Source organism: Moschus berezovskii, chromosome 14 (assembly GCF_049115385.1).
Source record: "Moschus berezovskii isolate FMDL1 chromosome 14, NW_MosBer_1.0, whole genome shotgun sequence".
In the NCBI taxonomy this organism is placed as follows: Eukaryota; Metazoa; Chordata; class Mammalia; order Artiodactyla; family Moschidae; genus Moschus; species Moschus berezovskii.
In genome coordinates, this window is record NC_142473.1 from 60,919,374 (window position 1) to 60,940,529 (window position 21,156).

General features: G+C 54.5%; 1 protein-coding gene across 1 annotated transcript in view; it reads left to right on the plus strand.

Annotated features, from left to right (window-relative positions):
• The window catches only part of MYO7A (myosin VIIA), a 107,876-nt gene that overhangs the window by 33,729 nt on the left and 52,991 nt on the right, over positions 1-21,156 (plus strand). The window contains exons 5-18 of the mRNA XM_088843197.1: positions 763-947; positions 1,625-1,746; positions 1,848-1,990; positions 2,242-2,355; positions 3,720-3,873; positions 4,594-4,670; positions 5,221-5,340; positions 6,097-6,239; positions 7,259-7,469; positions 7,859-7,994; positions 12,201-12,307; positions 17,253-17,390; positions 19,744-19,902; positions 20,335-20,427. Coding sequence (XP_088699323.1) covers positions 763-947; positions 1,625-1,746; positions 1,848-1,990; positions 2,242-2,355; positions 3,720-3,873; positions 4,594-4,670; positions 5,221-5,340; positions 6,097-6,239; positions 7,259-7,469; positions 7,859-7,994; positions 12,201-12,307; positions 17,253-17,390; positions 19,744-19,902; positions 20,335-20,427 — 1,902 coding nt within the window. The remainder of the gene's footprint in view (positions 1-762; positions 948-1,624; positions 1,747-1,847; positions 1,991-2,241; positions 2,356-3,719; positions 3,874-4,593; positions 4,671-5,220; positions 5,341-6,096; positions 6,240-7,258; positions 7,470-7,858; positions 7,995-12,200; positions 12,308-17,252; positions 17,391-19,743; positions 19,903-20,334; positions 20,428-21,156) is intronic.

Genomic DNA, 21,156 nt, shown 5'->3' on the forward strand with positions numbered 1-21,156 from the left:
GTAACCTCTCAGGGCCTCACCATGTGACCTGGAGGCAGGAGGTCCAGGCCTTGTTGTCCCCTGTGTGGCAGGGTCTGGGTCCACAGCAGGAAATTTTGCTCCCAGATGCACTAACCAAGGAGCTCGAGGAGAGGAAACCCCCGGAAGGCTCTCTGAGGTGTGTCTGGCCCCTGTGCTCACACCGCCCAGGATGGCTGGGGGTGCTCTGTTCCCCAGAGTGCAGGGGCAGTGCTGCAGAGACGGGGGCCCACCGAGCCCCTTTGGCTCTTGATGGCTTCGCTGCGCTCTCTTCTCACCTACCCATCTCCTCTACTCGGGAAAGGTCCAGTTTGTGAATTTCACTCCCACAGTTTGAGGTGCAGGGTTTGGAGGCAAAGGTGGGAGTCAGCCTTTGAGGATTACCTGCAGGGTGCTATGAATTTTAAAGTCCACCATCTTCTTTAATCTTCATAGACAGTTATACCCGTTTTACAGATAAAGATAAGGAAATCGAGGCTTCAAGACCCTCCTTCCCTCCCCCGGCCCCTGCTTCCTCCTTTCATCAAATGTTTCTAAGCACCTATTCTGAGCCTGCCCAATGCTAACCTGAAGCCCGCTGCCTACACCCCTCCCCGCCCCAGCTCATAGGGAGGTAGGATTCCAACACCAAAGCCAGTGTTCTGCCTTCCAGAGGGACGGAGTAGGGCAGAGCCTGAGAGCTTTCTAGAATCAGTGCCCCCCCACATAGGAAGGGATGAGCTCTCTGTTCCTTGTTGCCCACAGACCTACACGGGCTCCATCCTGGTGGCTGTGAACCCCTACCAGCTGCTGTCTATCTACTCGCCAGAACACATCCGCCAGTACACCAACAAGAAGATTGGGGAGATGCCCCCCCACATCTTTGCCATTGCTGACAATTGCTACTTCAATATGAAGCGCAACAGCCGTGACCAGTGCTGCATCATCAGGTGGGCACCCAGCACCAGCATGGAGCTCCAGGCTTCGCCCCTAGAACTCCTGCTCTATGCTCCTGCTAATGCCTCATAATACAGAGAATCACCTCCCCTTTCCCAGGCCTTATATCTCTATTAATGTCACCAGAGCTCATGTTAGCTTTCGATGCCAACCTTACTGCTGGCTCCTGTTAAGCTATGGTCAGTTGCAACCTCAGACTCCCATTCTCTCTTGGACAGAGGATAAAAGGACAAGGCATTGACATGCTTAATTGACAGAGCATTGACAAAGTTAATGCCATGCTGTATGGCAGTATGGATGGAGGGGAAGGAAAGTTAACTGAGCTCCTTTTACCTTCCTCAGGTTTGAAAAGTCCTTGAAAGTGAAGAGTTTTTCACTTAGTCATGTCTGACTCTTTGCGACCCCATGGACTGTAGCCCACCAGGCTCCTCTGTCCGTGGAATTCTCCAGGCAAGAATACTGGAGTGGATCACCATTCCCTTTCCAGGGGATCCTCCCAACCCAGGGATTGAACCCGGGTCTCCTGCAATGCATGCAGATTCTTTACCGTCTGACCTACCAGGGAAGCCCCAGAGGGCCCTTAGTTTCAGCCCATTTTGCAGATGGGGAGCTGATTGGAGTGGGGCAGCAGCTGTAACAGGTCGCACCTCTGCCTGTGTCTCCTCTGCAGTGGGGAGTCTGGGGCGGGGAAGACAGAGAGCACGAAGCTGATCCTGCAGTTCCTGGCGGCCATCAGTGGGCAGCACTCATGGATTGAGCAGCAGGTGCTGGAAGCCACTCCCATCTTGGAAGGTAGGACTGGGGCTCTCAGGGAGGAGATGGGTGGCTGTGGGGATGAGGGGGAGTTGACCTGGATCGTGACCCATGATCGTGACCCTTTCCTACCCTTGCAGCATTTGGGAATGCTAAGACCATCCGCAACGACAACTCAAGCCGCTTTGGGAAGTACATCGACATCCACTTCAACAAGCGGGGTGCCATTGAGGGTGCCAGGATCGAGCAGTATCTGCTGGAGAAGTCACGAGTCTGTCGCCAGGTGGGCCTGAGCCCCTGCACAGGAGCCCCTGACTCGGGGTGGGGAGTGCACTTTGCGTAGCCTTGCTTATCCCTGTGTTCCTGCTTGCTTGCCTCAGGGCCTGGGATCCCATCAGGAAACCCACCCATGGGGACTTTTTCGTGAAAGACACTTGTTAAAACAGTGAACTGTTTATAGTCTGCTTGATTGTCTGCTGCCCAATGGCCCTGTCCTGCCCTCCCATCCCCAATACCTCGCGCCCACGTTTTCAGGCCCCAGATGAAAGGAATTACCATGTGTTCTACTGCATGCTGGAGGGCATGAATGAGGAGCAGAAGAAGAAGCTGGGCCTGGGCCAGGCCACGGACTATAACTACTTGGCCATGGTGAGGCCCAGGTGGGCCCCCGGGGAGGGGGGCACCTGTCCCAGCCCCTCCCCAGCTCCAGGCCTGGTGGGTGCGAACTTCTCTGTGGGCTTTCTTTCATCCTCTAATGGGCACCAGCCTACCATAAAGCATGTTCCCCATGTGGGCACATACTTGCTCCCCCACCCACCTAGATGAATTCTTGCCACAGATACTAGTACTAACGCTTCAGTTGTGTCTGACTTGTTGTGACCCCATGGACTGTAGCCCGCCAGGCTCCTCTGTCCTTGGGATTCTCCAGGCAAGAATACTGAAGTGGGTTGGCCTGCCCTCCTCTAGGGGATCTTCCTGGCCCAGGGATCGAACCTCCGTCTCCACCTCTTACCTTGGCAGCAGGTCCTTTACCACTAGCGCCACCTGGGAACCCCACCACAGACACACACATTCCTAAACGTGTAGGTGTCCTGGACCCAGGGACACATAGACACGCACGTGCCCACGTGTATACACACTAGATCCTGCCTGCAACACATGTGCTGTGGCACTTTAGTCTTTTAGGTCGTGGAGACTGTGACCTCTGCCAGGGCACCCCAACCCCAGGATTGTGGAGCACAGGCTGCTGTGGCTTCAGCCTGGGGTGCTAGCTGGTTGCAGGGCCCTGGTGCCAGCCTCTTGCTGGGGTCTGGCCACCAAGGATAAGTGGGCCAGAGGCCTTTGCTGCCACTCAGTGCCAGTGAGGGGCCATGTACACAGCAGGCTGGCTTGGGGGAGCACTGGCTTCTTTTGCCTTGGGAGGAGCCCAGGCCTGGTTGTCTAGACCCAAGCTTGGCCAGCCACATGGACACAGATATGGGCTATAGCACATGAGGGCTATGGGACAACAAAGGTGTGTGTGTGTGTTGAAGGTGTGACAGGCCTTCCTGGACACTTCCTTTATCTGGCTGGCACACTTGGACACACACACACACGTCTCATAGGCACACCCAGTGGGGCAGACCCCTTGACACCTGCCTGTCTACAGTTACCACCCCACCTTCCACCCCAGGCTGCACCTGGTGAGGGGTTCAAGTCCCTGAGAGTGTGTGTCCACAGGGGGCGAGGGGCATGGTAGGACCTTGGCGCTGTGACTGCAGGGCAGGGTGGCAGTGGCAGGCCTGGCTCCTCTCACTCTTGGGAAGAAGGGGCGTCTAGGCTCCCCTGATATGGGAATGTGTTCTTGAGAAGCCCAGCCAGGAGCTTTGTAGATTTTCTGGAGGAGTCCCAGGTGAGGTCAGTGCTCAGAAACCCAGGCTGGCCCAGCCCAGGCACTGCCTCTCTGGGGGTAACCTATGGTCTCTGTGATACCCTCCTGCCCCCGCCACACCTTTCCAACTTCCTCCCACCAGGGTAACTGCATAACCTGTGAGGGCCGCGAGGACAGCCAGGAATATGCCAACATCCGCTCGGCCATGAAGGTGCTCATGTTCACTGACACGGAGAACTGGGAGATCTCGAAGCTTCTAGCTGCCATCCTGCACCTGGGCAACCTGCAGTATGAGGGTGAGGGATCCAGCAGCCACCTCTAGTGAAGAGGGAAGGCTAGTGAAAGGAATGCGTTCACTCGCCCGGCACTCCCAGGGCACTGACGGTGTGCTGGGCTGGGAGGCGGTGCCAGGCTCTGGCAGGTACCAGGTCCCCTCTGCTCTTGCTCTGGTGTCCAGCATGGTTCCTGGACCGAGTAAGAGCCCTAGGAAGGTTTGCTCAGTGAATGAATGAATGACCCCAGATCTAAGGAGCTCACAGTCTAATGAGTCTTGAAAGACAGAGATATGAAGAATGGGTGCGCTGAGCAGAAACAAGAGTTTGTGCAAAGGTCCTGAGGCCTGACAGAGTGGGGCATATTTGGGGAAGGGCAGATGGTGTCAGGCACAGAGCAAGGCAAGTTCACCAGGCCTGTGTCAGGAGTCCCTGATTACTCAGGGAGTCTGGAGTGGGGGTCACGGGAGGTGGGGGGGGCATGATTGCCAGGGTCTGCTTACTTGGATGTCAGGCAGGGGGCCAGATGCTGGGCATTCCTGCTTCCTGCCCTCATGGTGCCCATGGCTCATGGAGACAACGTTCGTCAGACAGCTATTAGCCCAGAAGAGCATTTAATCATGGTGCAGGTGACCTCCGTAGACAGGGCAGTCCCCCTGAGAGTAGGCAGAGCCATCCCGTTGCCCTAGGCTGTCCCCCACCCCCACCTCCCTTGCCTGACGCTGTGCCTGGTGCCGCTGACAGACCGCACGTTTGAAAACCTGGATGCCTGCGAGGTCCTCTTCTCACCGTCCCTGGCCACAGCCGCGTCCTTGCTGGAGGTCAGTGAGAGCCTGCTGTCCCCGTCTGCTGTTCTTTCTCTCAGAGGGACGGTTTTGACTTCTGGCTCAGGGAGCTGGGGCCCTCTGCTTGGAGAATCCTGGGAGTTCAACACTGAGAACCAACCAGTTGTGTGCAGGATCTGTGCCGGCACCGGGTCCCAGAGGAGAAGTGGAAACCTAGTACAGCTGACCCTGGAGAGGGTGGGGGTCTGGGGACCCTGAGTCAGTCAGTCAGTCTTTTAGTAAATATATACTGCCTCTGCCTTGAGTTGGAAAACTGGGATGAATAAAGTCAGAGTCTGAGCCAGTGGAGCCAGTGCTGGAGGGACAGGTGACATCCTGGGGGTGGGAAGGGCTGTGGAGGAGAGAGGCATTTGGGTGGTTTTGATGATTGGGGAGGATTGGGCTGTGGGCTGTGGGGAAGGGATTTCCCAGTGGAGGGAGCAGCTTGGACCAGGTCTGGGTGGAAAGTGGGAGGGGTTCTAGGTGTGGCTGGGGGAGGGCCAGGCTGGAGGAGGGCTGAGTGAGCGCCTGGATGTCACTCCACCAGGTGAACCCCCCAAACCTGATGAACTGCCTGACCAGCCGCACCCTGATCACTCGCGGGGAGACGGTGTCCACTCCGCTCAGCAGGGAGCAGGCGCTGGACGTGCGTGACGCCTTCGTCAAGGTGGAGTGGCCGCCTGCTCTCCTCGCCCCACGAGAGGCTAGGTTGTTGATGGGCAGGAGCCAAGGAGCCCACAGAGCTGGAGGGATGTCAGCCTTGATCCTGCTCTGCCCTTGGGTCCGGCTCCAGCCACTGGCTCTCTGGGGCCTGGACAAGAGTCTGCTTTCCCCCTGAGCCCAATTCGTCCATCCCACAAAGGGCTGGGACTTGTGTTCTTCAAGGGCCCGAATCGCTCTGGTGACCTGAGGCCTTCCACCCCTGGCCTGCTTGATGCTGAATCATATTCGCTGGTCATTCAGTCTGCTGTGCTATTCCCAGCGCTGTGGATACCCTCTCTGGTCTCTCCTTCTAAAGAAGTCCCCACAGAGGGAATGGGCCAGGTGGGGAGGCCCGCCAGTCCTGTCATTTTGTCATCCACTGAGCCCTTGCCCTGTGCCTTGCCCTGTGCTGGGCTCTGGGACCCTGGAGACAGTCAGAGTTGCAGGGGAGACAGAGATGGTTGGAGGGGTGGGAGCCCAAACTTCCAGGGGAGGGAAGTGGAGGTTTCTTGGTGGAGCCGATATCTCCATAGAGCTTTGAAGAACAAGCAGACATTATTCAGTCAGGAGAGGGTGCTCCAGGCAGAGGAAGCAGCTGAAATAAAGACTTGGGGATTTCCTGCAGCAGGAAGGGGCTGGAGTGAGGCCTCGAAGGCCCAGGGAGGGTCTCCGCCTGGCCGGTCTCCCTGGGAAGCTGTGACTTATGCAGCCGCCTCTCCAGGGCATCTATGGGCGGCTCTTCGTGTGGATTGTGGACAAGATCAATGCAGCCATTTATAAGCCCCCTTCCCAGGAAGTGAAGAACTCGCGCCGGTCCATCGGTCTCCTGGACATTTTTGGGTTCGAGAACTTTGCAGTGAACAGGTACCACATGGGGCTGTGTCTTGTGGGAATTTTCTTCTAAAGTGTGGACTGACAGATCACTTCTCTCCCTTTAAGCTACATTTAGCTAGTCCCAAGCACACTTTTCCAGGCTGTTGAAAAATGTGACTCCAGACATCCTGGGGGCCTTCCCCTTCCTCCCCATCCCCTCCAGTCCCTGGGCCAGCTGGGGCCATTGTGGTGGTGGGGCAAAGGCTCTTACCCCATTGTGACACTCTACTCCCCACTGCCCATTGGTCCATTTCCAAGCTGCAAGATGCCTCAAAGCAAGTGAGGCTGAGTCTGAGCAATGTTTGAGATGGGGGTCTTGGCCACGCTTGATGTCCCATCCCTCTTGGGGGCCATATGAGGTGCAGATGGATGGAGCAGGCCCAGGAGGATGCTGGGGCTAGAGTCAGCTGGCCTTGCCCCACGTTTTAGCTATATTACCCCTGGTGAGTCACTTCAATGCCTATAATGTTCAGATGTCTCAAAGCCCTCCCTCTACCCAGAACACTCGAAGCGTCAGTCACCTGGGAGAACGCTGAGTTGGTGGCTCAGAGATGTCACCCTCAAGGCCCTGCTTGCCAGGTCTCATGAGCCCCCTTCCCATGTCTGCTGATGCTTTGAATCTTTGCGGCCCACCTCCCCAGTGCCTTGGCTCACCCTCTCCCGGGTGCTCTGCCAGGGGTGTGGTGCCCACCGGCCCGCCCCCTCCCAGGGCCTGGCCACCCATTCCTAACTCTGCCCTGCCTCGCTCAGTGGCCTTGGGTGAGTCCCGGCCCTTGCTGGGCCTCCATGCCCTCTTCGGTCACGGAGGAGGTTGCACTTACAATACATTTCCACCTTGGAGACTGAAAATCCCAGGGGCATGCTGAATACCAAGCTGGGGTCACCTCTGAGTGGCTAGGCAAGGCCTGAACATGCAACATGGTGGTGTCTGTGCCCTGTGGGAACCAAGGAGCACCCATCAAGCTCTCCCCCTCCCCTGCTGCCCCCTGTCCCCTGCCCCCTCCCTGCAGCTTTGAGCAGCTCTGCATCAACTTTGCCAATGAGCACCTGCAGCAGTTCTTTGTGCGGCACGTGTTCAAGCTGGAGCAGGAGGAGTATGACCTGGAGAGCATTGACTGGCTTCACATCGAGTTCACAGACAACCAGGACGCCCTGGACATGATCGCCAACAAACCCATGAACATCATCTCCCTCATCGACGAGGAGAGCAAGTTCCCCAAGGTGGGCCTGGGGCAGGGCAGGGCAGACAAGACTCCTTCACCCCATACAATGACGATCCAAGTATGCCACTGGCACAGAATAGGTGCTCCAGGCATAGAATATGTCTTGGAGTCGGGGAGGGGCTACTTGCATGATTTTAATCTTGGGAAATAGATTTTCTATACTGGGATGTATTTTCAAGGATTTGTAATTCCAATTCACCCACTTAACAGATGGGGAAATGGAGGCCCAGAGAGCTCCTGTGTTTGGATATAAATAAAGGAAGGGAGGCTCTTGGGAAAGACAGAAGGGGGGTGAAAGGACAGAGGGCAGGAGAGGCAATAGGGCCTGGTGGAGAGTGGGGCGGGGAGGAGAGGGAGAGCTTGATGGGTGCTCCTTGGTTCCCACAGGGCACAGACACCACCATGTTGCATAAACTCAACTCCCAGCACAAGCTCAACTCGAACTACATTCCCCCCAAGAACAATCACGAGACCCAGTTTGGGATCAACCACTTTGCAGGCATCGTTTACTATGAGAGTCAAGGTATAGGAGGGCCCCCTGGGGCTGGCTGTCTCTCTTTGCCTGTGTTCCCTCCCTCCCTTCCCCTTCTCCAGCCCAGGACAGGCACACCAGTGCTGAAATACAAAGAGGGAAGGGATGTTAGAAACCATTGGGTTCAGTGCTTTTTTTTTTTTAGAGTTTACAAAATTTTGGTAAAATATATGTAATGTAAAATTAACCATTTTAACAATTTTTAGGTTTACAATTCAGTAGCATTGACTACATTCACGATATTGTGCAACCATCACCACTCTCCAGAGTCTATCCATCACTCCAAATAGGAGCTCTGTATGACAGAGCAGCAACTCTGCATCCTCCCCTCACGCCCTGCTGCTGCTGCTAAGTCACTTCAGTCATGTCCGACTCTGTGTGACCCCATAGACGGCAGCCCACCAGGCTCCCCCGTCCCTGGGATTCCCCAGGCAAGAACACTGGAGTGGGTTGCCATTTCCTTCTCCAATGTGTGAAAGTGAAAAGTGAAAGTGAAGTCGCTCAGTCATGTCTGACTCGTAGCGACCCCGTAGACTGCAGCCTACCAGGCTCCGCTGTCCATGGGATTTTCTAGGCAAGAGTACTGGAGTGGCTTGCCCACGCCCTAGTCCCTGATAACCTCTATTGTACTTTCTGTCTCTATGTATCTAACTATTCAAGTACCTCATATAAGCGAAACATACAGTATTCATCCTTTTGTGTCTGGCTTATTTCACTTAGCATAATACACTCAAGGTTCATCCATGCTGTAGTATTTGTCAGAATCTTCTCCTTTTTATGACAATAATATTCTATTGCATATATATACACACACAGAGCACAGTTTATTTATCCATTCATCTGTTGATGGACATTTGGGTTGTTTCCACCTTTTGGCTGCTATGGATAGCGCTGCTGTGAACACAGGCATTGTTGTTCAGTCGCTCAGGTGTGTCCAACTCTTTGTGACCCCGTGGACTGCAGCACGCCAGGCTTCACTGTCCTCCACTGTCTCCCAGAGTTTGCTCAGATTCATGTCCATTGAGTCAGTGATGCCATCCAACCATCTCATCCTCTGCTGCCCTCTTCTCCTTTTGCCTTCAGTCTTCCCCTGCATCAGTCTTTTCCAGTGAGTCGACTCTTCGCAGCAGGTGGTGAAAGTATTGGCGATTCAGCTTCAGCATCAGTCCTTCCAGTGAATATTCAGGGTTGATGTCCTTTAGGATGGATTGGTGTGATCTCCTTGTAGTCCGGGTGAACATGGGTGTGCAAGTATCTTCTTTAGTCCTGGTTTCAGTTCAGTTCTCAACACTCTTTTGCACATAAGGGGAAACTGAGGCTCAGAAGGACCAGGTAGTTTGTAGATCCCACAGTCTATTGGGTGCAAAGCCAGATCTCGAACCAGCACAGTTAGCCACCAACAGTCTTTGAGCAACAAGACCGAGTTTGGTCTTTGAAGGACTTGCATCTTCTTTTCTCCTGGGAGATATAATTGAGCTCATTTTAAAGCTAAAAGTGAGGAAGAAGGTCAGAACATAGTTAAGTTTTTCCCTTTGGAATTCTTACACGGTCTGTCAAAAGCCCGCAGACTGCCCTTGCCAACTCTACCCCTCCCACCCTGGTGCAAAGAGCTGACCTTGAGTGGGCATCAGCTGTGGCATGTGTCTGCCCTACTGCCCTCAGTCCTGAAGGGTCCCTCCCACAGCTAAAGTCAGTGAAATTATCAACAAGCAAAGAGCCACCAGTTTCACACTTCCTGTTGAATTGGCCCAGAAGGCAGAGAGTGAGCCATGTAGCAGTTATGGGATCAGAGGGCCGTCAGCCTTCCTTAAAATATCAGGTGTGAGATCTGACCCACCTGTTAGAAAGCAGGAAGCCAACATTAAGTTTGAAGGACCATTGGGTAAACAAACGGAATTGTTGTTTAGAGTAAGAGAGGGTGTTTTCAGTTCAGTTCAACTAACATTCATTGACCAGGCTTCATACTGTTGCTGGGGATATGAAAATGAAAATTGAGTGAACTCTACTCACTTATAAAATTATAGAATATTATTAGATCTGGAGTGAACAGAAGACTCATCTACTTTTATGGATTTGGAAACTGAGGCCCTGAGAGGGAAATGACTTGCCTAAGGTCACTAATCACTTCTGAGCTACTTTTAACAATTCTGTTGGCATTATCTGTTCATAGAGCACTGTTTTAGTTCAGCATTTTATTTAAAACATGAGTGGTTTAGGTGATCCAAAAAGAAGCAAGAGTTCATGGGTACATCATGCTCATTCAAAAGATAACGAACATAAGGCCCAGAAGGGGACTCTCTAGGGCCCCATAGTGAGTTTGTCATAGAGCTTTAATTTGTTGTTGTTCAGTCACTAAGCCACGTCCAGCTCTTTGCGACCCCATGGACTGCAGCACGCCAGCCTCCCGTGTCCTCTGCTATCACCTGGAGTTTGCTCAGATTCATGTCCATTGAGTCAGTGATGCTATCTAACCATCTCATCCTCTGCCACCACCTTCTCCTGCCTTTAATCTTTCCCAGCATCAGGGTCTTTCCCAATGAGTCTGCTCTTCGCATCAGGTGGCCAAAGTATTGGAGCTTCAGCATTAGTCCTTTCAATGAATATTCAGGGTTAATTTTCCCTAGAATTGACTGGTTTGATCTCCTTGCAGTCCAGAGGACTCTAAAGAGTCTTCTCCAGCACCACAATTCAAAAGCATCAATTCTTTGGTGCTCAGCCTTCTTTATGCTTTAATTAAGGCCCTACAATTCCATCCTAGCTTGAGAGCCCCCCTTCCGGTACTGAGTATCTCCTGCAGCTCACCCTTGCCCAGATGTCAGGTGGGCAGCCCCACATGGGGTCTCTGTGCCATCTACCAGCCAGGGCAGTCTGAGTCCTGGGGGAAAGGGTGCTGCTTCTCTGCAGGGTTCCTCCTCTTCAGGCACCCCATCTTCTGCCCCACCCTATCAAGGGCCCCCATTAACCAGCTCCTAAATCCTCAGGCCAGGGGAGAGCAGCCCTCTTTGGAGTCTGTGTGGTGCAGGGAACCTCCCTGGACTGATGCCTAGGCTCCTAGACTCAGGTCTTAACTCTGCCCGCAGTTTGCTGTGGGTGTTAGACAGTTTGCTTAGCTTCTCTGAACATTGATTTCTTTCATTGTCTGGGTTGGGGAAGATAATCTCCACCTGTCCCACATATACAGGGGAAGTTGTGAGCATTATAGCTGTGAGGGCAATATCCAAAATCAAGGTGCTTTTACTTTCATTTCTTTACTATCAGCTGGTACCAGACGAACTTGCATTCTCTCCTAGGGGACCCACTTAAGGAAGGTTTTTGACACCTTTGTTACCAACCTGGGTCCTTGGACTCTTTAATCCATAGAAATTGATAAAAAGCCAGGCAAGAAGTTCAGGCAAGGCTTTACTGAGGCTTGTGCTGCAGCATGAGGGAGTGAGGGAGCTCGGACAAGAAATGGGTGCCCCTGCTGGCTCCCTAGGTGGGGGCAGACTGGTCCCTTAAATGAGGTGAGGGTGGGGGCGCATTGGTGAGGTGGGTCGGGCTGAAGGGGTGGCTGGCATGGCCTGCTCACACTCTTGGTGCTGTGTGCAGGACTCCAAGGCAATGTCCTGCTTTTGCCCGTTTGCCCGTAGCAGCTCAGAAATGGTAGTTGGATTGTAGCCATTTTGTATCTTACTGTTCATAATTACCCAAGCTGTACATGTGGTGCAGTTATTTTTAGTCTAATAGCTTCTTTGTTTCTGTTGCTCAGGGAAAGGTTTGTCCAGGTGCAAGCACTCTGGTCAAGGGTCCTAGGTTCCTGCCTAGGGTCCCAAGCCCCAGCCTATCTCATGTTTGTTCAAAAGACTAAAGTGGTGTTTCAGGTATTGGGGTGGTTCAGTGGGAAAGGTAGCCCCACTCCCTCCCAGGGACTGAGACATCCTGCCCTTCTTTTTGTCCAGGCCTGGAAGAGGAGGGCAGTGTGTGGCTGGGGAGACTGAGTTCTAGCTCTGGCTCTGCCCCTTGCTTTCTCTGTGACCTTGGGCAAGCCACTGTCCTCTCTCAGCCCCAGACTCCCCCACTGTAAAGTGGATGTGGTTGAACTAGGGGGATTTTGAGGGTCTTCGTGGTTGAGGTGTGGTGGCTTTGGGAAGGGGGTGAGTCTTGTTGGGGGGAAGCTGCTGGAGTTGCAATGTGTGACCGCTTTGTGGTGCTGCCCAGGCTTTCTGGAGAAGAACCGGGACACCCTGCATGGAGACATCATCCAACTGGTGCACTCCTCCAGGAACAAGTTCATCAAACAGATCTTCCAGGCCGATGTTGCCATGGTAACGTGGGGGTGTTGCTTTCATTGGGCAGGCAGGGCCCCCAGAAGCCAGGCCTGTCTAGTGGCTTCAGCTGAGCTCCTCTGGCCACACAGTGGGGGCAGTGCTTTGCTGTGGTTCCAGGAGGGGCTAGGGGGCCTCCAAGATCCTCCTATCTGGTCCTCTTGTACTAATTAGGGGGTGCGGGTGGGGTGCAAGGCCGAGAGAAAGATCACATGAGATGTTGCAGAGCAGAGCCTGTTCAGGACTCAGTTTTCCACGGGGGTCCCCTCCCTGACCCTCTAGCCACTAACAGGGAGTGTGGATGAAGGGGGAATGTCCAGCCTTGAGGATGTGGATGGGTGTGAGGGTGTTGAGAGAAACGGGCACAAAAGTCTATTTGCACCAGCCCTGGACCCCACACGGGGGATGGAGAATCTCCCACCCTTGGCGTTGTCTTTGTCCCTGGATTGCTAGTCTGGTGGACTACCTGCTGGATTGTATGCCTTTTTGTTCTGCATTTTTCTCCTGTCCCATGGCCTCCCGGAGAGCGCAGGAGAGACTCACCTGAGGGCAGAGCCATGGTCCCCTCCATGCCTGTCCAGCTGCCTGTGTTGCTCCCCCCGCCCAGAAGCCCCGCTGCCCCAGGGTTCGTCCCCTCTCCCTGGTGGATTTTGCCCTCTTGTTTTCTGACCCAGCGCATTCTCCTTGCCCCCCACCCCGTCCCGCCGCCACCATGCGCTCTGGTTCCTGTTGTAGTTTCTCTGTGGTTATTCATCGGGCACTCTCCGCCACTCCGCAGCTGCTGCAAAGGTAAAAGACCCCAGTTGGGAATGGAGGATGGCGTGAGAGGCCTCAGTGGCCCTTGGGACTGGGCTGTGTTCTTGGCCCCCGTGGCACTGAGGCTTGGGGAAAGGGTCGTTTTTGTTGTTTGGTTTTCATTTATTTTTGTGGAGTGTGTGTGTTTTGTGGAGTGGTTTGTGGAGTGGTTTGATCTTGGTTTATTGAGTTGTGTGGACTGCAGGCATCTCAGTTTCTTAAAGGAGAAACTGAGTCCTAGAGAAAGAGATGAGACTTGCCCAGTGTACCGGGGTCTGGGCTGGACCCAAAACCTTGTCTACAAGTTCCCTGCTCCCTTGAGTCTCTGGAGGTATCGAGGCCTGCTTCTCCCATCAGGCCCTGTGAGGGGTTTCTACATCCGAGGCTCCGTCAGAGCCTCTGATTAACCTTGTGAAGCAGGAGGGGCAGGTGGTGGTTTCTGCATTTTGCAGATGGGGACTGAAGCTCAGAGGTGGTGTGTGGTTCACTCCAAGTCACAGCATCTGAGGGAGCTGGGACTGGATGCCACCCCCTGCCTCGGTCCTCCGTGGGTCCTGGACAGCATTCTCAGTGTGTCCGGACAACCAGCTCCAGGTTGCGCATAACTCCCGAGGTGCTGTGGGCTCCAGAGATGTGGGGGGACCTTAGCAGCGTCATAGCTCTGACTTCTCTACCTTCAGTTTCCTCTCTGCTTAGGTCTGACATCCTCTCACGTTCAGTCTTAATGTTGTGCCTGGCAGCCCCCTGCTGTCTCGTGCCTGGCAGATTCCTGGCACAATTCACAAAGCCACAGCTACAGAGCAGGGCCCCTGCCATGTCATGTTTGGACAGAGGTTCTCGGCTCCAGGCCACCACTGCAGCCTAGCTGGCTGATGGGAGGAACATAGGGCCACTACCAGTGAGGATGCAGGTGCCTGAAGCTCCAGCACTGTTAGTCCCCACCCTGAAGCCCACACACTGCAGGTCGCAGAGTTAGTGAGACAGGAATGAGTCTGGGTTTTCTCCCCAGTCTTTCCTCTTGTAGACCCAGCTGCCCTGCCAAGGCCATGCATTCCTGGGCAGTCTTCAAAGACCACTGAGCCCACTTGTTCTTCTACCTCTCTTTCCAAGCCCCTGGAGGCTGTGGGGACCTCCCTGTGAAGTTTCCTGTTCTGAGTCTCCTTCCCCTGGACTCTGGGAACCTACTTGCAGAGGAACCATGGAGAGGTTCCAGCATGAGACTGGGGTGCGGGGGTAGGGGTGGGCAGCGTCCAGAAATGCCCACCCCCAAGGGAGTTTTTGGAGCACAGGATTAGAGCACGGCAGGGATCAGTTTGATAGCAATCACTTTTGCTCTTCTGGGCCAGCCTCTGAGCTGCACACACACATTTCTCATCTCATTCATTCCCTGTAACTTCCTCATGAGTGATTACTGTTGTCCCCGCTTTACAGAGAGGCCAAGGTACTTGTTTGAGGCCACACAGCTGGTGACACACAGGGATTTGATCCAGGTTTGGTGGCTCAGATGGTAAAGAATCTGTCTGCCAATGTGGGAGATGTGGGTTTGATCCCTGGGTCAGGAGGATCCCCTGGAGGAGGAAATGACAACCCACTCCAGTATCCTTGCCTGGGAAACCCCATGGACAGAGAGTCCTGGCAGGCTACTGTCAGGATTGCAAAGAGTCGGACACGACTGAGCGACTGACACTTGCACTTTTCTATCTCTGGGAGGGACCGGGACTTGGCCAAGGTCATGGACAAGTGAAGGCTAAAGTGGGGCTTTCAAGTCCCTGCACCTTGGTATTCATGCTGAGTGAACTGGGGAGCCATTGAGGGTTTTGAGTCAGTTGGGAGAGGGGAGACATGACTGGATTGGTGTTTGAACAGCCTCATTCAGGCTGCTGCGTTGATAGCGGGGTAGAGGTTAGTGTGAAGGACAGAAGCAGGGAGACCAGTTTGGAGGTTATTGCAACAGCAGGAGTGCCATGCAGGCAGCCTGGACCAGGCTGACGGTGGAGGAAGTGGTTAAGAGGGTCAGATTCTGGATCCGTTTTGGAGGTAAAGTCAATAAGGTTTGCTGCATATTGGATATGAGAAAGGATGGCCCCTCAACCTGTGGCCTGAGCAGCTGGACAATTTCTAGGAGCCCTTGAATGTGAGCAACCAGTTCGGCACCACTTCAGTTCAGCAAAGGGTTGTTGACTGTCGCTGTGTCAGGCCCTGGGGCACGGTAGTAAGCAAGGCAAACCCGCCTGTCCTCTCGGGGCTCATAGCTCAGCGGGAAAGACTGAAAGGAGTGATTCCAGTGTGCTGATCACAACCAGAGAAGGATGTGCCCTATGTGTGTGTATGCTTTGTGTGTTGTGTGTGCCTGTCTGTGGTGTGTGTGTGTCTGTATGTACTGTGTGCATATGTGTGTGTACATTTGTGTGTTCTGTGTCTGTGTATATGTACTGTGTGTCTGTTGTGTTTGCGCTCCGTGTACACACACATGTGCTTGTGGCAAGGCCTCTAATGTAGGCTGGGTACGGCCCAACCTGGACTGCTTCCCCCCACTTGTGGGGGTCAGCTGGTGCTGCTGCTGGGTTAGGTGCTAGGGCAGATGTGGGGGCCACAGACTTGACATTCACCCAACCCCTGTGCAAAATAGTCTCCAGCTTCTCTTGGGAGAAACCTAATTCTAGATAACGCTATAATGGAAAACACAGCAAATTTCAGAATAACAAGGATTTGCTACTTCTTGACAAGTTTGATTTCAGTCCCAGGGCATATGGTCTCACTCTAGCATGGGTTAAGTTTCTCTCCCTCACCCAACACACCTCACACATTGACATCTGTATCCCCAGTGTTTGGTGCCACAGGATATCAGATACAATAACTCGTTTAAAGTAGAAAATCTTAAAATCACAATCAAATTCACTTATTAAAAGATTCTCATCCAAAAGAAATTGCCAGGAAAACAGTAATGTCAAAATGCTTTGGAATCGAATCTGGTCTCTACGTAGTTTCTGGGCCTGAGATGTTCTGCTGTTTGTCTGCTGCCTGCTTGTTGCTCAGGGTCTCCCCTAGGATCCCACCTCATTTCACAGTGTTCTGAGAGGGGGACCCCAACAGGGCAGGAGGTGCAGGGGGTCGCTGGCCAGTTCCCGCAGATAGCAGCTGTTGGAGCACGGGACCCTTTGGCCTTGGTGCACGGGACCCTTTGGCCTTGGTGCACGGGACCCTTTGGCCTTGGTGCTGGACGGCGGCCAAAGGCCAGCTGTGCGCCTTCTTAGGAGGCTTATGTGTGCCTGCCCCGCCTGCCTGCTGCTGACCTGCTAATCCTACAGGCAGGCAGAGGGTGCGGACGGCACCCCTGCCTTGCTGGGTGGCTGTTGACTCAGACAAGACTCACAGCCTGCTCAGTTAGCTACATGGCACTATCCCACCTCAGAAACTGAGGCCCAGTGCTGCTCAGTGACCTGCCTAGAATCACAGGGCTCAGAGGTGGTGAGCTGCTGCTGCTGCTGCTGCTAAGTCACTTCAGTCGTGTCCGACTCTGTGTGACCCCACAGACGGAAGCCCACCAGGCTCCCCCGTCCCTGGGATTCTCCAGGCAAGAACACTGGAGTGGGTTGCCATTTCCTTCTCCAAGGTGGTGAGCTAGGGTTTGAATTTAGGCAGCCCACTCCAGTGTTCTTGCCTGGAGAATCCCAGGGACGGGGGAGCCTGGTGGGCTGCCGTCTGTGGGGTCGCACAGAGTCAGACGTGACTGAAGCGACTTAGCAGCAGCAGCAGCAGCAGCAGCCGCAGCCTGCCTCTAGAGGTGACTCCATTGTCCAGAGATCTGGCCACTCATTTATAGGGTGAAATGGGGACAGAGACTCGAGAGGGGCTGCATGTGTCTTGCCCGGAGTCATTCAGCACCCAGAGTGGGACCCCAGGGTCCGCACTCTCTGTGCAGTACTCCTGGACCCAGAATCAGGGAGGCTTCCCAGATGGGGGTGTATCTGGGGGGTCTAAGTTCTAGCCCAGACCAGGCGGTCATAGGAAAACCTACGTGTCCAGCCAGCCTGCTTCCCTGGGAGGCTCTCTCTCAGGCCCTGACTGCTGACCTCCTCTCCTGCTTCCCTTCTGGAGGGCCGGAGGGGCGAGGGTCAGCCCCTCCCATCGCTGTGGTCCATCCCCCCAGGGCGCCGAGACCAGGAAGCGCTCGCCCACACTCAGCAGCCAGTTTAAGCGGTCGCTGGAGCTGCTGATGCGGACGCTGGGTGCCTGCCAGCCCTTCTTCGTGCGCTGCATCAAGCCCAATGAGTTCAAGAAGCCCATGGTGAGCAGCCCTGGCAGGGATGGGGGTGGGGGTAGACAGCTGGGAACAGACTGAGGGATGGGAGGGGCTGGGCCAAGGGAGCAGGGTGGACTGGGCCGTGGGAGACTTTGTCCCCTAAGGGGAATGGCAGGGCCCCTGAGGGGCTTACAGAACAAAGTTCCTCTTTACCAGAGACAGCCCAGTTGCCTGAAAAGAGCCTGGACTCTGTAGTAGTGGACTAAACGCAGATTCAAATCCTGACTCCACCACCTTCCTGCAGGGTGACTGTAGAGGAGTCACTTCTTTCTCTCATACCTCAGTTACCTCTCAGATGGAAATAGGACTGCTTGTACCCACCTCCTGGGAGTATTCTGTTCAATGATGCATGCAAACTATCTGGCCCCTAGGAAGGAACTCAGTAAATGGTTCTTGCTGTGGTCCCAACTTTGAAAGTCCCCTTTCCTTTGCTTCTGCCAATGATTGCCTCCTCTTGGAAGCCTTCCTGGATTCCTCTGACTGGTTGGGGATATGTTCATTTCTGACTTTTCTGAATAACATCTGTTGAGCCCTTTCTGTGTGCCCAGAACAGAATTGATTAGATTTTCTCTCCACAGTCTCATTCAACTTTCTCAACAGCCAGTGAGGGAGGGACCTTTATGGCCCCATATTTGAGATTTGGTGGGCTTCCCTGGTGGCTCAGACAGTAAAGAATCCACCTGCAGTGTGGGAGACCTGGGTTTGATCTGGGTTGGGAAGATCCCCTGGAGGAGGGCATAGCAACCCACTCTAGTATGCTTGCCTGGAGAATCCCCATGGACCGAGGAACCTGGTGGGTAACAGTCCATGGGGTTGCAAAGAATCAGACACGACTGAGCGACTAAGCACACATTTGAGATGTGGGACGGGAAGCTCAAGGAGGTTGGGGACTAGAGGCTGCAGAGCCAGGAGCCTGGACTGCCCCTTGCTACAAGCGCTTTCCTTCCACAGCTCTGGGAGGTGATGTTTACCACAAGACACTTCCCAGAGATAGGACGGGAGGCCCAGGGGAAGCTGGGGTCTGTGGAGGAACGGAAGGCGGGAGGCCAGCGCTGCGCCAGGGAAAGTGCCTGTACGGAGAGGAAACAGGTGGTGGAAGTCGGCCTTCCGCCTGCTGGCCCTGTCCCCTGCCTGGAAACACTCCCCAGAGTGGGCTGGTCAGTCCCTCTACGGCTCAGGATCTGGTCTTCAGGGGTGTGAGAATCAGAGGGCTCCAGTGAGCTGCCCTCTAAGGTAGGAGGTCCAGGGGATTGAGGCCAGGGCCCTACAGTTGGGCATCATCTCTCCTGCTCTCAGATGCCTCTCAAAACTTCTTTGGGCCCAGACCCCAGCATCTCTGTCGTGGACCTGGCTACAAGACCTTCTCCCTGAGTCTTCTGCCTCCCAACCCCTCACTCCCATTCCCCTCCCCACTGCAGGGAGAGAGAGACGTGGGTCTCAAACACAAATCTGACCCAGTCACATCCTGCCATGTTTCTAGCTTGGCCTCTGAGGCCTTTCCCAGCCTCTCCACCAACCCAATGGCCGTCACAAAAATGACTTGGTGCCTTTGCACGTGCTTGCTGCTCTGGCACTCTGTCTCCTGTCACGGTTGTTCAGCTGCTTAGCTGTGTCTGACCCTTTGTGACCCTGGCCTGCAGCATGCCAGGCTTCTCTGTCTTTCACCATCTCCTGGAGCTTGCTCAAATTCATGTCCATTGAGTCAGTGATGTCATCCAACCATCTCATCCTCTGTCGTCCCCTTCTCCTCCTGCCTTCAGTCCTTCCCAACATCAGGGTCTTTCCCAATGAGTTGGCTCTTTGTATCAGGTGGCCAAAGTATTGGAGCTTCAGCACCAGTCCTTCCAGTGAATATTCAGGGCTGATTTCCTTTAGGACTGACTGGTTTGATCTCCTTGCTGTCCAAGGGACTCTCAAGAGTTTTATCCAGCACCACAGTTCAAAAGCATCAATTCTTTGGTGCTCAACCTTCTTTATGGTTCAACTCTCACACCTGTGCATGACTATTGGAAAATCCATAGCTTCAACTACGTGGACCTTTGTCAGCAGGGTTAGAACAAAGCTAATCTTCTCTTCCATGAAGCCCCTCAAGATGTCCCAATTAATCTGCCTCTCCTCTGTGCTGTCAATGCACTCAGCTCATCCCGAGTGAGGGTCTCATTCTGCGCTGCTCGGTGGGTTTGGACTGCAGATCCGGGTCTGGTCCCGCCTTTGCTCCTCATGCACTGTGTGACCTTGGCCTTTCAGGACCTCTGTCTGGGGCCAGGAAAACACAGAGCAGGGCTGGTCTCCCAGCAGGAGCCTTCAGCACTGATGACCTTGGCTCCTTGCCCGACAGCTGTTTGACCGGCACCTGTGTGTGCGCCAGCTGCGGTACTCGGGCATGATGGAGACCATCCGCATCCGCCGAGCTGGCTACCCCATCCGCTACAGCTTCGTGGAGTTTGTGGAGCGGTACCGAGTGTTGCTGCCTGGCGTGAAGCCAGCCTACAAGCAGGTATGCAGGTCAGGGGGAGAGGCGTTGGGAGGGAGGGTACCAGCCCTGGGCTGGGCAAAAGTCCCAGTTTTCTTACTAGAACACTCTGCTGGGCACAACATCAGCTTGGCCACCCCAGGTGTGGCTGGGAAAATTGGGGTCAGACAGTGGAGTGCATCTGAGAGCTTCCGTTGCCATGCTTGCCTGGCGTGGACTTCACACGTGTGCTGAGTGGGCCCTGGCTGTAGGCAAGGGTTTTACAGTAATCACATGGAGCTAAGGAGAAGAGTGAGGGTCAGAGAAGGCGGGGCCCGGTTGGAGCCACACAGAGTCAGGGGCAGAGCTGGAGTAAGATCTCTGTCCCCCAGCCTTGGGAGGGATACCAGGGACCCGTCCCATTGGTGAGACCACCCAAGCTCTTGTGCACCCCCCAACCCCCGCCTCACCACCCAGGATGACCTTCGGGGGACATGTCAGCGCATGGCTGAGGCTGTGCTGGGCACCCATGACGATTGGCAGATTGGTAAAACCAAGATTTTTCTGAAGGTGAGCATGGCCTTTGGCTCTGGCTGCCTTGGAGGGGCTGTGAACTCCCTGGGATGGGGGAACAGGTCTTAGGGGTCCCTATAGAGGAGTTGCAGCACAGAATGGGGTCAGTGCTGGGCCTTTGTGCTCCTCCAGCCCTGAGCAGGTGTGGGGTCTGGCCTCCTGGGTGGTGGAGGGGCAGTTGGTATTTGAGGGCCTCTCTGACCCCTAGCCTGGGAGTGGGGTCATGATGAACCAAAGGCCAGAGGTGGCCGCACCAGGGAGGCCTGGATTTAGTCTGGACCCTGTGGTGCTCTGCCCTGGGAATTTGGGCAGGTCCCTGGCCTTTTCTTGAGTCTCATTTTCCCATCTGTACAATGGGATGTGATTGTAGTGGGGTACTCTTGAGTGTATCTTTGGTCCTTTCCTGTGGTTTCCTGCCAGGCATGGTTCATGCTGGGCTGTGGTTGGCTGTGTGCCACCCACCTTGCTCTCGAGTGTCCCTGGACCTGTCCCCATGCTCCCTGAACTGGCACCTAGGGCTCTCTGGCTCCCGGCACAGCCTGGGCAGGACTCTGGGGGCTGGGCAGCTGGGAGAGGGCAGGGCTGGGAGCAGGAAGCTGGGCCGGGAGAGCTTGCTGGGAGATGGCAGAGGTGGGACAGCTACAGCAGGGACAGGGTGAACCCTGGCTTCCCCATTTCCATTTCCGCTGTTCTAGATTTCCGGTTGTCCCGGGTGATGGGTCAGAG